The sequence below is a fragment of the Malus domestica genome, chromosome 14 (assembly GCF_042453785.1).
Source record: "Malus domestica chromosome 14, GDT2T_hap1".
Lineage (NCBI taxonomy): Eukaryota > Viridiplantae > Streptophyta > Magnoliopsida > Rosales > Rosaceae > Malus > Malus domestica.
In genome coordinates, this window is record NC_091674.1 from 27235793 (window position 1) to 27252463 (window position 16671).

At 38.5% G+C, this 16671-nt stretch overlaps 1 protein-coding gene across 3 annotated transcripts; it reads right to left on the reverse strand.

Annotated features, from left to right (window-relative positions):
• Positions 1-1820: 1820 nt before the first annotated feature.
• Positions 1821-16339, reverse strand: LOC103455269 (transportin MOS14). Of its 3 annotated transcripts, XM_029092573.2 has the most exons (26): positions 16111-16339; positions 11192-11269; positions 10962-11024; positions 10726-10773; positions 10493-10639; positions 10016-10147; positions 9869-9909; positions 8861-8952; positions 7849-7976; positions 7621-7696; positions 7370-7490; positions 7186-7285; positions 6613-6694; positions 6102-6184; positions 5716-5832; positions 5531-5582; positions 5064-5216; positions 4829-4952; positions 4655-4736; positions 4411-4574; positions 4259-4313; positions 3824-3943; positions 3627-3719; positions 3396-3541; positions 2789-2966; positions 1821-2669 (listed from the first exon to the last, which is right to left on the reverse strand). In XM_029092573.2, the coding sequence occupies exons 1-26, from the start codon at positions 16231-16233 to the stop codon at positions 2391-2393; spliced, it is 2877 nt and encodes a 958-aa protein (XP_028948406.1). In that variant the 5' UTR covers positions 16234-16339; the 3' UTR covers positions 1821-2390. The 3 variants fall into 3 exon arrangements, with proteins under 3 accessions (XP_028948406.1, XP_028948407.1, XP_070668544.1); XM_029092574.2 differs by lacking the exon at positions 16111-16339 and having other exon boundaries at positions 10958-11024; positions 11192-11258; XM_070812443.1 differs by lacking the exons at positions 10726-10773; positions 10962-11024; positions 11192-11269; positions 16111-16339 and having other exon boundaries at positions 10016-10195; positions 10493-10603.
• Positions 16340-16671: the final 332 nt, after the last annotated feature.

Below are 16671 nucleotides of genomic sequence, written 5' to 3' on the forward strand. Positions count from 1 at the left end.
TAATTATTAAATGTCTTTTATTAATATTTTAATGTCATTTATTAAGGGCTTCCTCTCAACTTTCAATAAATCCTCTCATCGTCCCAGAGATATCTTCCTCCTATGTTCTCTCGTTCTCACTAACCTCTACTTCTCCATATCTACTGGGTCCCTTTAAGTCTCTCTGTAGGACCATCAAACCCAGATGGCTTCGCCATTATTATACCTTCACCAAGCAGCAAAACCTCAATATCTAAAACCCATCAAACCCCATTTTCTCTCTCTACTCTTTTCTCCACTTCACTCTCTCTCTCTCTCTCTCTCTCTAAAACCCATCAAACCCCATTTTCTCTCTCTACTCTTTTCTCCACTTCACTCTCTCTCTCTCTCTCTCTCTCTCTCTGCTATTCTCAACTATTTCAAGGACTACCCAGATGGCTGATATGTTCTCTCTCTCTCTCTCTCTCTCTGTTATTCTCAACTATTTCAAGGACTACCCAGATGGCTGATATGTTGGACGACCTTGCGTTTTGGCTCCCCACCCAGATTCTCAATGACGAAGACCCACCCACCATGGAGCTCAACTCCAACACCATGAAAAGTGAGGGGTTCGGATTACGGTTTGACGTTGATGCTCCGAATGCTCATAAATGATTTTTATTATGAATTATTTATATGTAAAATTTAAAGTATAAGACATAAATTAAGAAAGAAAAAAAATGTAATAAAATAATAGTTTAATTTGACATATCGGGTGGAGAGCAAAACATGAAAATATGTCAAAATGCCACATAAGCTGTTAAATTTAAATTTTAGGTTCAAAATTTGACATCTCATTTGGAGATGGTCTAATGCATCTATTACATTTAACTGGGACAAAATTTGGAAGTGGCATTCATTTCTTCGTTCAATACACGAATTATTTGATCTAATCCTAGACACCAAACAAGGCCATAAAGACTGAGATTTAAAATCCCAGCAAGTTTTTCTAGCAATTTTCAATTTAAATTCAATAAAATTAATTAAAAGAAAATAAAAATCACAAAAAAATAGTTCTGGAAAGAGGCAAAATTTTAAAAAATAGCCAATTTTAGAGACAGAGATTAAATTTTCAGAGTTTTAACAAAACACTCCCGGTACTGTTTACTTTTAACGAAAAACAATATTTATACCTTTCACTGGTACTATTCACTATACCTTTAAAAATGACTTTTCATTAGAACTTTTCGTTAGTTTTCCTTTAAATTTTAGCCTAACTCCGAATTTTATAATTCTAACCAAAAACCTAGTTAAAAAGTCTTTATTACCCCTAACGATACTAATTCTCTCCAGCCCGTGTATGTCCCTCTCCTTCCATCTTCTGCCGGCGAGGACTAGCGAAACAAGAACAATTGTAGTGGGCACTTTTCGTGGTTCTCCTGAATTTAATCGTGGGAACTTTAACGTAAAGTTCTAAGTACTGTTCATTTAACGAAAAATCACATTTTTTCACTAAAAAATCAATCATAATACTATTCACTTTACCCTTTATTTTGTTCTTATTGTTAAAACTCAAAGTTTTCAAGCCATTTTCATTAATTTTCCTTATAATCATCTTATATCATGTTTTACTAACAACTAAGGAATGAAGATGTATCGATTCACCTGAACGCGTTAAGTGCATTCGGAAATGTAGATGCATATAAATTGCGAGATAGATGATTGCAAGAGAGATGAGTAAAAACTCGCTATCATTTGTTCGGATATGAAAATTTTTGGAATCTCTAAAAACATTCAATTTCCAGCAGAACTTTTGAAAATGCTGGGATTTGGAAAATTTCAAATTAAAGACAACATCGGAATTGAAATTTCCAATCCAACTTGCATCCCTAGACTTGGCCGATTGACAAATGATGTGGAACATGAGCGATTCAACGGTCTAGATTACAACAAATGAATCAAACAAACAAACAAAGCTTTCAATACAATTTGTTCCTTTTTCCTAGCATCGGAAAACAATTGAAAAAAATCTCCGGAACCTAAACAATGCAACTGTTTGGAATACAATATACTGAAGCTTTCAATATAATTTGTACAACCACTGACCACCGCCACCGCCACCACAGCTTCCGATATCCGACGACATGAAAGGACGGAATACTCGTAAAGAATGCCTAAATTTTTCTTTCCTTCAGTAATCTACAACTCTATACCATGCCATCCTACCCGACAATGCCAAGGAAACCAACCACTCATACAGAAACCGGCCGCTCTCTTCGATACATGTGTAGGGCATTGAATCTCCTTAAAAATTGGAGAATCAAACTAAAACACTGAAACAATATGAGAAAAATACACAGTAGACAACTCATTTTACCGTCGACTGGCGAGGCGTGAGCAAAATGGCCACTCTAAGACGACTAATCTCTCCTTTACGATACAGGTGCTATGCTCAACTCAAGTGGCCTCAAAGATTGTTGAACAATCTCCATAACTGTTCTATTACGGCGGCAAACATCCGATAGGTCCTCAATTGGAACAGATAGAGCATTATCGTCAGCCCCGGACACAGCATCTGACAATGCCTTCAAGAATCTCGAACGTTCAACTTCTGTCACAGCCGTCAAAGGAATTAAAGAAACACTCTCCTTGGCCCACACCACTGACTGTTGCCCATAAGCTCGAGATAAAGATAGTAGTGTGTAGGTTACCTGTGCGATGGGAGAGCACAGTGAAATTCCAGACATGTATCGAAGACACATACGATCAATACTCATGCAGTTAACAGTGAGGGTAACAGTCGATGCTGTTAATACAAGTAAAACATTACCAGTTCTCGTCGGGAGCTTGGAAGTGCTCCTGTTAGTGAAGCAATTAAGATTCTTGTGATGCTGGACCCTCGAGGAATAATGACAGAATTCCTGATTGGTAAGTATTGTTTTCCCTCGGCAGAGTTTGCAAGATCAAATATATCGGATAAGAACGTTAATATTGACTTTGATGCCTCTCTGCAAAGAAGAGAATGAAAAGGTAAATAGCCACGCTCAACCATAAAGATAATTGATATCAAACACGGAAAGAAAAAGTCTGACTTTTAACGACACAGTAACACCATGTACCAAAAAGATCACTTGATACACGCAAACTTAAACAGAGTAAAACTTCCAAATAAATAACGACAAACTTGAGATACAAAAACAGAGGGGAGGGCAAAGTTGTTGTGAAACAAAAAATAATTTCTTCAACAAAGATCTCAGACTCAACTGCAACCAGATATTTAACTGAACATGGCAAAAACTAATTTTACTGAAAAAGTTGAGGTCGAGTTGAAATTACTACACATACAGTGATGCAATCTCTTGGAAATTGTTTGAATTTTCAAATTTTCAAACTTCTATTTACATGGAGAGAGAGAGAGAGAGAGAGAGAGAGAGTACCTATGCTGCACTGTAATCCCAATCAGCGAGCAATCTACTAATGATGGAAATACAGCAGATGGAATAAATAATTGAGGACAATAGCGAATGCATCTTGATGCCAACAGAAAACAATCATCTGCTATATCAGGTCTCGCAGTAAATTCCTGCAATAGTTGTGTAAGTTAACTACAAGAAAGATAATATTTGAAAGAAAAAACAAGTGCAGGCTCCAGCTCAATGAAAACTTACCTGAATGCTAGTGAGAAGATGTGTGGTGTGCATAAAAAGTGCTTCAATCAAACTTTTCAAATAATTTGCACAATATGGGTCAGAACCAAATATCTGCATCATAAGAAGCAACAAATGCACCAATTTAAATTTATAGAAAACGATAAAAAAGAAAAGGAAACAAAAATTCAGGTTTTTGGGTTTAGCGGATAGCTTGCCTTTATAACTTCGCTAGATAAATAGAGGAAGCATGGTTGGTGATGCTGTTGATATAAACCTTGAATCTCCTCCAGCATTGCTCCAATTGTAAATTCCATGTACCTTCCAGAAGTCCTCACCTACAGAAGGACAATGAGTAAGACAAGAAAGATTTCAATAAAACACTACCAGACAATCAAATTAATATGGCTCACACAAGCCACTAATGATACAAAAAAGGGATGCTCTCTAGACTAACTCTTCATCACATCATGTAAGGCAATGGAAATTTTTTTAAAGACCCACACATGAGGCGGCAGGCAAAAGGACAGGTACCATAGTTGAATCACAGAACACAATGCATTCAATGTATACAGTAGCAGGCAAAAATTCAAGTCTACAATAGCTTCAGTGAACTAAATTTAACATTTTAGAAGCTGGATCAACAAACTCACAGCATATTTGCAAGCTCGGCACAGAGACTCCATTGTCTGCATATCCCAAGCACGACTTCACCATAAACATTCAAAACATGAATAAGAATAAATAGAGATTAAGATATCAATACTGAAATATTTTACACAACCAGGAATGTAGAAACACTTACATATCAAATATGGCTTTAAAAATTGGCCAAAGTCTTTGAATTGCATCTGCCACAGCTTCTGCATGTTTCACATACCTAAAGATGTATCCAAATCGATCGATGTGAACGGTTAAATCACGAGCAGGCTTGCTATTTAGCGTGTCTGGGCCCTGACGGACAACTTCCTGGTTATTGACAGCAGTAAATCAGCATATCACCAACAAAAGGATTCATACGTAGATTTCCTTCTAAAACTGAAACACACCTGTAAAGGAGTAACAACAGGCAAGCACAAGGCCTCCAAAGCCCTCTTAGCATGATCTGGGGGAAGTTCAGTAATGACCTTGCTGCATGCGACAATTCAATAGACACTTGGATCAGCTGTATCATGCAAAACTACATAGATCATGCAACATTGGACGATGCAGAAAATAGTTACCTTAAGGCTTCAACTAGATGTAGTGAATCATCAGCAGAGACCTTAAAACTGCCTTCACCATTCACTGCCCCATGGTATGTATGGAAGAGTCCATCCAAACATCCAGAGAGCTTTAACCGGCAATCTGCATCCAAATATAAAGCATCCATAGAGATAGAGTTATCAACTATGAGGCTGACTAGATTAGTCAAAAAACTAAGGAAATTTTTTCTATTGAACTCATGTGATTTAGTACCATCACAAATCTGCCTAAATGCTACAGCTGCAGCTGCTGCAGAATCAGATATACCCATGCCACTCATGAGGATATGTAGAACCGAAGGCAGTATGGACGGTCCGCTGGATGCAACATCAAGCCACTTTGAATACGCTCCAATAGTTAAGCAAACTGCAACACTCTCCACATGCAGGTAAAATGAATTTAGTACACCATATTAGACAGACTGGTGAAATATAACTTCTATAAAACATAACCATTCACGACAGATGAACTATAAAGGTCGTACCCAGTGCACAAGGCTCCCGCTTTACGCAGGGTCTGGGAGAGGTAAATGTCGGCAAGCCTTACCCCCCCCCATTAATGGAGAGGCTGCTCCCAAGTCTCGAACCCGAGACCTACCGCTCATGGGCGAAGGCACTTGCCATTGCACCAAGTGCGACCTCTTCACAACAGATGAACTATACCTAATAAAAATACATTACCTGTCTGAAGTAGTTGAGGATGCTGAGGTAGTTTTAGCAGCCTATCCATAACCTGTGCACATCAAAGAAAGCAAAAGAGAAGCGAGTTTATGAGATCATAACTTTGGTATTACTTCAGTTTCAACTTCTATAGGACAATAGTAAAACTAGAAAATACTTAGACATGAATTTGCACAACATCATACCTTGGGCATTACTTCAGCTTCTACTGTTGAAACATATGTTGATATAGCCCGGATGCCGAACAAAGCAGCTTCCGCTGGGTGCCATTCACTTTGTTCATTGTGACAGCAAGCTGCAGCCTTAATAAAATGAAAATATCATGTCCAAAATGTAGCAGAAAAATAAAAAACGAATCTTACACAAAGAAACTAAAACTGCTAAAGCAGTAAAGAACCACTCCGTCAGAGAGCAGATTAAGCATCCTTCAATGTATTAAATATTTTCCAAACATACCAGTTCTTTACAGGTTAATAAATTTTCAATGGACACATATAACTGATATGTCAAGAGAATGTTTAATGAACTTTACACAAAATTGGAGTTACAGTTGGAAAAAATCAAAACACACCTCGTCAAGCTTCATGTAAAGAATTCTAAGTGTTGCATCGCCCCCTAAAACTGATGCTGCATCAATTAAGACATCCGCAACAGCTGGAAACAATAAAGATTCAGTCATGCTACATTCAAGGTCTCATCAAGAAGAGTATGAATGAGGAAGAGGCAAATAAAATGACATTCACATAAAATTAAAATTTAAAATAAACAAAACAAAAGACCAACTTTCTAGTGGGACTGATCTCCAACACCAGTGGTTTGGAAGAGGTTCAACATGAACAGGTCTTTAATATCTTTATAAGAAATTCACACATGGATGCCCATTTTATTGGCTAGAAGTTGCCTTGCTTAAGGTTCCCAACAACAAAAATATATACTGTGTGCTATCAGATGCAAAATTAGGCAAGAAGTTGTGTTCTTTTCTATGTACTTCAATAATTGGAACAACTGCATAAAACTTAGGCAAATTTTTTAGGGAAACTATAAGACAATGACACATACCAAACAAAACAACTAGGAATTACCATATCTAGTCTGCTTAAACTCCTTCAGATCTTCATATGAAAGGTCCTGATAATCTTGAGGATATTGAATCCGAGAGCTTACCTGTCAACAGTTTCAGTCTCTTAAAGTTTAGTACAATAAAAGAATGTCAAAATGCATGTAATGTGGTATTTCATTAAGTTGAAGCTCAGTTTTACGATAATTGACCATTTTCCCATAATAATGTACTTTTTATGGTGTATGAGGATCTTAATTCTCCAATATCTGCACACCCATTTAATTTATGTGACAAACGGTAATCATGGTGGATCCCTGTATCAGATAATCATTTCTTTGGAGAACCTCTAAGCAGAACACAGATACAAATATCAACAACACTAAAGAACGAATGTGATTCTCTTTAGATGAATCCTAGGTAACAAACTAAACTATTAGCTTGGTAAAATCACTTAATTATCATGAGAACAATTCAACATATAGTGGTATCATTACATTCAGAAAGCAACACACATTACATTCAGATATTATCAATAGGTGTTTGAGACTGATGCCACGAATTACAATTTTAAAGCTTCTAAGAAAAAAGAACTTACTATGGATACAAGTGACTCATAAGCTGGACGAAAAACTTCCAGCCTTCTATTTCTCTCAGCTTCAATGGAAGATTCATTCACAAACGAAATATATGATTCCCTGGAAGTTTAGAGTTCTTATATTGAATGTCTTTTTTTTAGTTTTAGACACAATCAAGTACACTGTGATTCTAGAATGACTCACCATCTGGTCAAGTTCACCTGGAGACTGTGCCAAAAGTTGAATGTCATGGAAGCAATATAGTACTCTGGGTGTGAAGCAACTTCCAATAACGCATGTACAATCAACATTGATTCATCTGAGCCTGAAGAAAAGATGTTATCAACCAAAAAGAAACAGATCAGACAAAGTTCAAAAAATTCAGAGCTCATAAGAGACGAAAAACATCCAACAATTCCTCAGAGAAGTTTTTGATAGCTGCTAAATACGTATACCAGTTGCAATAAGTTCAACATATGAATCACCCATGTCCGAAAATAAGCGAGTAATGGCCTTCACGTCTTCCTCATCCTGAAAACAAGAATAGAGATAGCGGCAAAATAACCATCAATGAAGTTACTATTTCGCACTTGATTTTAATTATTAAGGGTTTGTTTGTTGAGCTTTATTTGTATTTTGTAGGTAAAAAAACACTTTTTAACCCAACTCTACACATGGAATACCTTCGAAGAATCTCTTAGCTGTCCCTTAAGATTCATTACTTGGGGGACAAGCACTTGAATTAAGGGCATCTGCACAGAAACACCACCAGAGCTTCCAGCTGCTGTATAGTGTATCAATTCAGATATAACTGCAATGAAAAAGAAAACCAAGAGGGGAAGCAAAATAAGAAAATCCACCCGAGGGTGAGGCAGAAATTGATGAACACACATAGTAACTGCCTAAATTTACAATATGGTTTTGACAGAGAAGCAATGTGAAAGACATAAACCAGAGAGCTGAGTTAACAGATTTCAATGCTACACCATCCATGCAGAGATAAATGCTAAAACATTGACATGAAATAATTTGACGATAATATTGAACTGAACGTCAGAACATAACGAGGATTATAGACGACTTAAAAAAGAAACATAGCTAAACACATTTTATTCAAGGAAATGTAATATATTTACAGTATAGCCGACCCCACTTAGTGGGAAAAGGCTTTGTTGTTGTTGTTAAATGTAATATATTTACAGTAGCACTTACTTTCAGTCCGATATTTACCACATCTTTGATGTAAGAAAATTTAACATGCAATCAGAACAATGCTCATTACTAACATTCTGCATTACCTACAAACTGATTGGCAACTTTCTAGATAATACCTACTTCAGAAGATTTGACATACTAAACAACAACAAAAATTCAAACTACCCCTTTAAATATCTTTAGAAATAGAACCTCCAAATGTTGAAATTGAAACACTTTACAGAGCCAAATCAATCCAAAAAAAGTCTGTTGGAAGTTCTACCAGGAAATTTACACCTCAACAAATTATAGAACTACATCATAAAAAAGAACTATATACACTATTAAAAAAAAGCAACATGTTATGAAAGCATATTCAAAATTCAAACAAGTTGGATTTATTGGGCGCTTGTATCACTGCTATAAAATCGTCATGGTAAAACAAGCTGAAAACGCAAAAGTATCATACAGTTTTCATCAGCTTATCAAACTTGTTTTTACCATTTACTGCGGCCTCTGAGAGTAGCTCAGAATTCAAGCTTGAGAGGGCTGTGAGCACCAATGGATGGGATGCAAGCACAGATCCAGGGATCCTGAAACCCACAATAGTTCATTTAAGTACCATGAATTTCTATCCGTCTCCCTATAAGAAGAGAAGTCATACAACAACACAAGATGAAATTTGGGACTATCATATCAACACCCACAAACTATACCAATTTTATAAGAACAACAATTATACTGATGTGACATGTGTAGATCTACATATATTGAAGAAAAAACAGGTTTCAACTATAACAAGCATTGCATAAATCTCAACTTGCAAAATGTACTGCAGTATGTGCCACTACAAAAATGATTTCCATTTTTCAGTATTATAACCAACACGTGCAGGGAAGTAGAATGCATGTTTGATACCATATGGAAATAAGTGCACACATACAAGAACTTTAAAGGACTTCTTCCCAAGTTTAATGCCTGAATTGTACAACCAATTATGCACTCTCATATAAACTAGAACGATGCAAAATATGATCCACAAATTGGCTATTGGTGAATCCACAGATTCAAGGCACTCCACATACAAATGCCCACAGTAAAACTTCACATCACAGATCATTGAGGTATATTCAAGTGAGATATTTGTAATAAGGCAGTAAGACCATAGCATGTGATCTTTTCCATGGAAGAGACCACCAACCTCCACATTACAAGAAGTTTGGAATCATCTCTCCAAACAACCGCTCAAACCAAAATTGTTTTGTCACTTGGGTGGCACGGTGATGCCCTAATTAATATTCCAATAGACTATACAGCCTCTAGACATGACTCCTATAGGAAACCACATTATCTCAGCTATTAAAAGCCTTGATATGTTAAAAATGACAAAGCTTCCACATATCTAATTACATTCCTTACACAAAAGGTTATATATATATGTATATGTTATACATACACATATACAAAGAAAGAGAGAGAGAGAGAGAGAGAGTTAGAGAGAGTTCATACCCATGCTTCAGTCGAAGCCAAGAAGCAAATGCCTCAAGAACCTGAAAAACCAACCAGCAAAACGATTAAAAAAAGGCACTCTAACAGCCATCAGAAGCAAGTCTCAAACATCAACAAAGTGTAACTTATACAATTCTGAATAATTACCTGCTCCTTAAGCTCATTAATATTCAAACAGGCTGTCAGGATGTTAAGAGCAATCTCCATTTGTGAAGTCAACTCTTTTTCAAATTGACGGCGTCTTTCCGGGCGAGCTGCAATTTTGTAATTGGATACTTCCTGATTTTAAATCCCAGAAGAAAACGAACATGGTGAAAAGGTAGGCATCTGTCAATCAACTAAAGTTTTAAGAAAACATACATTGTTTGGACTAATATATGAGACCACTACATAAATTCCCCCCAGCAAAAAGTAATGAAAAGACAGAAGAGAATGATGCTGAACATCTTAGGAATCATTACGAAGGGAACACTATGCTTTAGAAAGGACATCCATTATTTCTAAAGTGTACAAAACACTTTCATCATATTACAGGAGAAGGTTTAAATCATCCTTGTCACACACAGTTGCACACTACAGTGCAAATATAAATTCAACAAGCATCATATCTATATAGTTATATACCTCAGGCAAAACTGTTAGTAACTCCAAAAATCCTGGTATAAACTCTGGATGCAAATTCATCTCCTCATGAAGCCACTTAACAATACCACCATCCCCCCAATCTTCAGCGCTAACATGTACAGCCAAAGCAGCAACAGCAATGCTAATCTACAAAAGACAGATAGTTGAGCTTAATATCCTCTTGGGATCATAAAATCTGATGAAAGAGTATCAGAGAGAGTTCTGGATAGTACCTGAGTTCTGACTTTAGGGGGGCCTTTGTGGAATTTTCTCAATAAGTTCTGCATTCAAACCATGCAAAACTTTCAATACTATAAACAGACAATCAAACCATTCTTCATATAGATAAATCAGGTCCATGACACTGTCAGAAGACACAATCGAACCATTCTTCATATAGACAAACAATCGAACCATAGCTTACTCAATTCTCACTCCAATTGTCAACAGATAGTGGATACTCACTCACATTTAACGAATCACGTAACGGGTGAAAAGCTTCAGAAGGTAGTTCTTCAAAATCTCGTTGTACCTAGACACAATACAAAATGAACTAAGAATCTATACATACACAACCAATACAACATAAACAAGGCGTACACATTTTGAACATAAGATATTTTAAGTATCTATGGAAACAGGACACAATAAAGCATGTGCATGAACATTGACGGCCAACTATAAGGAGAAGAGAAATACCTTGCTTCTAAGGGTCTGTGAACAAAATATTAAAGTTTCTAGATTGCTAGTTGCATCATGAAGCAAGTTATCAGCAACCTAAGAAAAAGAAGCACAATAATGTTCAGAAAACTCAACAGTAGCAAATTCAGCTAACAAAACCCATATACCAAAAAATAATAATAATAAATAAAGAGAATAAATTCAACTTTTGTTTTGGCCTCAAGTAATTAATTCAACTTAGAGAGCAACATTTCGTATGATCTAACAGGTATAAGGATAGAATTGGAACACCGATAACTAATAAAACAGTAATTTGGCAAGAATTTTTACATGGAAACCAGAAATTAATGGAAATTAAGGACTAGGAAAAATAAACTTAATATATCTAGTTGCATAAAAGAAAAAAAAGACTAAAACTGCTGGTTTACCTTTACCTTCATATACCAAAAGTGAAAATCTTGAAAGAGATATTTATCATTGATTAAGAAAAAGGTTAAGGGTATAGATTTAAAGCTGCGTAGATAACTAAAAAACACCAGATGCCCTATCTTGTATGTGATAGACAAGATGGAGGGAATCAAGCTCATCAGCCCATGAAATCATGATCACATCCATTTACCTTATAGAGCTTCCTGATTGTATGCACATATTCAATTGTAAAATCTTTCCTTGTACAGTTTGTCAACCCCTGTAAAGTCTCTGTCAAATTGTATAAATACCTTATACTGAGATCAATGGAAGTATCCCAAATGTTCAACCAAAACTTGTGTGTGTTTTATCTCTTCGGTAGCACTTAATCTTTTATGGTATCTCAGAGCCCTTGACTCATCGTCCATTATTTTTTTTTCTCATGGCTGCCACTACCAATACTCCTCCTTCTACAGATTCTTCCACCCTCCCCAATGTTTCCCATGCCATTACTCTCAAACTTGATACCACCAACTACCCTCTCTGGCTCGCTCAGATTGTACCTGTTCTCAAGAGTCGTCGTCTGATGCATTTTATTGATGGATCCTCCGAATGCCCTGCCCACTTTCTCAAGGATGATATTGGAAACCTCACCACCAATGTCAATCCTGCTTATGAGGATTGGATTCAGAAAGATCAATTGGTTCTCTCTTGGATCAATGGGTCTCTTGGTCTACAGGCTCTCTCTGCAACAGCCCGTTACAAATCTGCTCGTGATGTCTGGGTTGCTTTGCAACACCGATATGCGTCTCACAATCAGAGTCGCATCATCCAACTTCGTACAGCTTTCTTCCAAACCAAGCGTGGTGATTCCTCCATCGCTGACTATTTGGATCGCATCCACTCACTTGCTGACAGTCTGGCGCTTGCTGGGTCGCCAATCACTGATGCCGATCTTGTTGCCGTGATCATGTCCAATGTTGGACCCAAGTTCGAAAATACAGTTGCTGCTGCCCAAGCTCGTGAAACCCCAGTTTCTTATGTTGATTTGGAAGCCCTGCTCCTCTCTGCTGAGTTGCGTCTTGCCGATCCGACTCCTCCTGTTGATCACTCCGTTCAAGCTATGGCTGCCTCCCGGAATCGCAATTCCTCTCGCGGGGGTGGTCGATCCTTCTCCGTTCGCAATGATGGTCGCTCTTCTCGCGGGAGTGGCTTCTATAAAGGCAATTCCTCTGGACAATTTCATCGTGGTGAACGCAGTGGTGGATTCTATCGAGGTAATTCTAATTCCTCTGGTAATTCTAATCGTGGTCAGCTAGCTGCAGGTCTTTTAGGCCCCGCCCCAAATCACCACAATGGTTCCTCTTCTTCAACCTTTAGTGAATCACGCATAAAGTGTCAAATTTGTGGTAGTCTTGGGCACCCTGCCATTGATTGTTATGACCGTATGAACTTGGCGTATGAAGGGCGTATTCCTTCAAAACGCCTCACTGCCATGGTGGCTCAATCTGTGGCTCAATCCCCTCAAACCGACAAATCTTGGCTTCTAGATTCCGGTGCTAACTCTCACATCACCAATGACTTGGGCAAACTCACTCTTACCCGAGATTATCGTGGCAATGATACCGTCGGTGGTGTGCTTGGTGGAACAGGTTTGCCTATTAGTCATATCGGTAACTCAACCTTATCATCCAATAACCTGACTTTTAAATTGAAAGATGTTCTTCACTCTCCTAATACTTCTACCACCCAATCCTCTCCTATCCCGAACCCAAATGCCCCTCCTCCTCTCCAAGTTTATCACCGTAAAACCCATCGTCCTACAAGCCTTGCACCCTTTCCCGTTACTGATTTCACTACACATACCCAACCTGTTTCTCCAAGTTCCTCAAGACAACCACCTATCCCCGCCACGTCTTCGGTAAGAGCGACGAATGCTCACCCCATGGTGACTCGGAGTAAAGCTGGTAATCTTCAGTCTAATTCCAAATGTGCTCATTATGCGGATTCTTCTGTATCTACTAATACTTTCATTGAGCCTACTTGTTTCAGTCAAGCAAACAAAATTCCTGAGTGGCGTCAAGCCATGGCAGATGAATTCAATGCTCTTCAACGAGCCCGTACCTGGGTCCTTGTTCCCCGTACTCAGTCAATGAACATTTTGCCAAACAAATGGGTCTTCCGTATCAAGAGGAACTCTGATGGCTCTATTCAACGTTTCAAAGCCCGCCTTGCTGCCAATGGATTCCATCAGCAGCCTGGACTCGATTATGGTGAAACCTTTAGTCTTGTGGTCAACCATTCCACCATTCGTCTCATCCTTGCACTATCCGTTCAGTTTCGGTGGCCAGTCCGTCAACTTGACGTTCAAAATGCATTTTTACATGGTTTTTTATCTGAAGAAGTCTATATGCGCCAACCAAATGGTTTTGTGGATTCCCAATTCCCTGATCATGTTTGTAAACTTCAACGATCTCTTTATGGCCTCAAACAAGCCCCTCGGGCGTGGTTTCAATGCTTCTCTTCGCACTTGGAAGACTTGGGTTTCACACCATCTCAGGCTGACACATCTCTTTTCATTTATCTTAATGGATCCATACGCATTTATCTGCTTATCTATGTCGATGATATTTTGGTCACAGGGAATGATATGTCTCATATTGCTCGGTTGATTGCTGACTTAGGACGTCGCTTCGCTATGAAAGATTTAGGCCCTGCTCATTATTTCCTCGGCATGGAGATTGTCCGCACATCGGATGGCTTATTTCTTTCTCAACAAAAGTATGTACAGGATCTTCTATTGCGTACCAAAATGGCAGCAGCTAAACCTGTTCATACCCCAGCTGTTAGCGGTCGCAGGCTCAGCCTTCAAGATGGAGACCCTCTTCCTGATCCGACAGAATACCGAAGTGTTGTAGGTGCTCTCCAATACCTTACTCTCACTCGTCCTGACATTGCATTTGCGGTCAACCAAGTCTGTCAATTTATGCATCAACCCACTTCTATCCATTGGTTGGCTGTCAAACGTATCCTACGATATTTGGTTGGTACTTCCTCTCACGGTATTACATATAAACCTGGCTCCCTTATTCTCACTGCTTATTCTGATGCTGATTATGCCGGTGATCCTGATGACCGGCGTTCCACTGGTGGATATTGCATTTATATTGGTTCAAACCTTGTCTCTTGGAGCTCCAAGAAACAAGGTGGGGTTTCCCGTTCAAGTACCGAAGCGGAATACCGCCAGCTTGCCTACACTGCTGCTGCAATTTCATGGTTCCGCAAGCTTTTTCGTGATCTTTGCCTTCCGCTGTCTTGTCCAACAGTTCATTGTGATAATATTAGTGCCATATCCTTAGCCTCAAATCCTGTTTTTCATGCCCGTACTCGTCATGTTGAGGTGGATTATCACTTTGTTCGTGAAAAGGTAGTTCGTAACGAGCTACGAGTCCTTTATCTTTCTACCCATGATCAGATTGCTGACATTTTTACCAAAGGCCTGTCCGTTACTCGTTTTCGCTATCTCATATCCAAGCTTCCTGTGCTTCTTTGCCCCGTCAGCTTGCGGGGGTGTGATAGACAAGATGGAGGGAATCAAGCTCATCAGCCCATGAAATCATGATCACATCCATTTACCTTATAGAGCTTCCTGATTGTATGCACATATTCAATTGTAAAATCTTTCCTTGTACAGTTTGTCAACCCCTGTAAAGTCTCTGTCAAATTGTATAAATACCTTATACTGAGATCAATGGAAGTATCCCAAATGTTCAACCAAAACTTGTGTGTGTTTTATCTCTTCGGTAGCACTTAATCTTTTAGTATGTACGTGTGTGTGAGTGTGTTTTAACTTTTACGCGAGTGCTAAGCACATGCATGGTTTAGGAGTGGGATGTCCTACTGTCTTGGACACTTTTCAAAACATTGCACACACGGGAAATCTTTTTGTGTTAAATTTTATGATCTTAAATAGAGTGTTTTTTTTTTTTAAATAAGTTCAGGTTTATTTTGTAGTTTACACATCATCTTTGTTTCTTAAGCTCAGTATTTGAGTATATTTCGTTCTACGTTGTTCTCAGATGAGCTTCCCATTATAGATATAAAGAGATGCCACAACCAAAATTGATCGATTCTGCAAGGTAAAAACTTTCGGATCAAAATTTTCTCACAAACCAACCAGAGCAACAAATTGCTTCCCTCCCGCATATTAAAAATGATATACATAAGAAAATGAGTAATGCTTCTGACCCAAAGCATACCCATCAACTCAAATTATTGACCAAAACCCTAAAATTAAATTCATCTAATTCAAATGGAACGAACTAGGGATTCCAAACTACTCAAAATCCAATCCCATCACGAGTGACAAAAACACCAAACTAATCACTGAAATTACAGCATACACTAAGCGAAAATCGAAACGAGAACCGAACATCAAACTCTCACAAGCTACAGCCACCAATGAAAAACTTCAAAAAGCCGAAAGGAGAATTCAAATCAACGAAAACAGAAAGTGAACGGAAAAGCACCTGCCAGGCGTCGAGCGTCCGCTGGAAGTCCTGCAGCCAGCGATCGGCCTGCAGGTGGACGCCGTCGTCGGGGTGATGGTAGAGTGCGTTGAGGGCTTCTTTCACTGTGTTCTGGAGCTCCATGGTTCGTCGTCGCAGCTGCTCTCCGAGCTCCCTCTTCGCACTTGTTCGATTCGTTCCTTTTTCTTATCTTTTTTTTTTTTTTAATAAAATAAAACGGGTTTTTGGCGCCCCCCGAGGTGAGAAATCGAGGGGCTTTTTGGAGCTGCCCTGGCCGTCGGATCTGCGTGCCGATGTTTGACTCTTGGTCAATACGATTAATCGGGTAGAGGGGCTGTGTGTGTAAATATGTGTTTTTCTGGGTCAATGTGTGTAAATATATTAGCTTGTTTGAATTCAAAGATATGTTTGGTCGATGGGAATACGTGTCGCGTGATTCGGATGTAACTAGGTGATCGGGTTTGGGTCCCATTGGACAGATCACAGATTGATCCGCATGAAAAATCAACAACAGTCAAATTTTATTCCACTAAATTCCTCGACGGAACAAAACCGAACAAC

Excerpts from the sequence above, each read along its gene's own strand:
- LOC103455269 (XM_029092573.2), bottom strand. The coding sequence starts at position 16,233 with ATGGAGCTCCAGAACACAGTGAAAGAAGCCCTCAACGCACTCTACCAT. Across the intron at positions 7,697-7,848 it reads AGCTAAGAGATTCTTCGAAG|GATGAGGAAGACGTGAAGGC; the intron begins GTATTCCATGTG and ends TCTTGTTTTCAG. Across the intron at positions 4,314-4,410 it reads TTTAAAGCCATATTTGATAT|TCGTGCTTGGGATATGCAGA; the intron begins GTAAGTGTTTCT and ends TTTATGGTGAAG.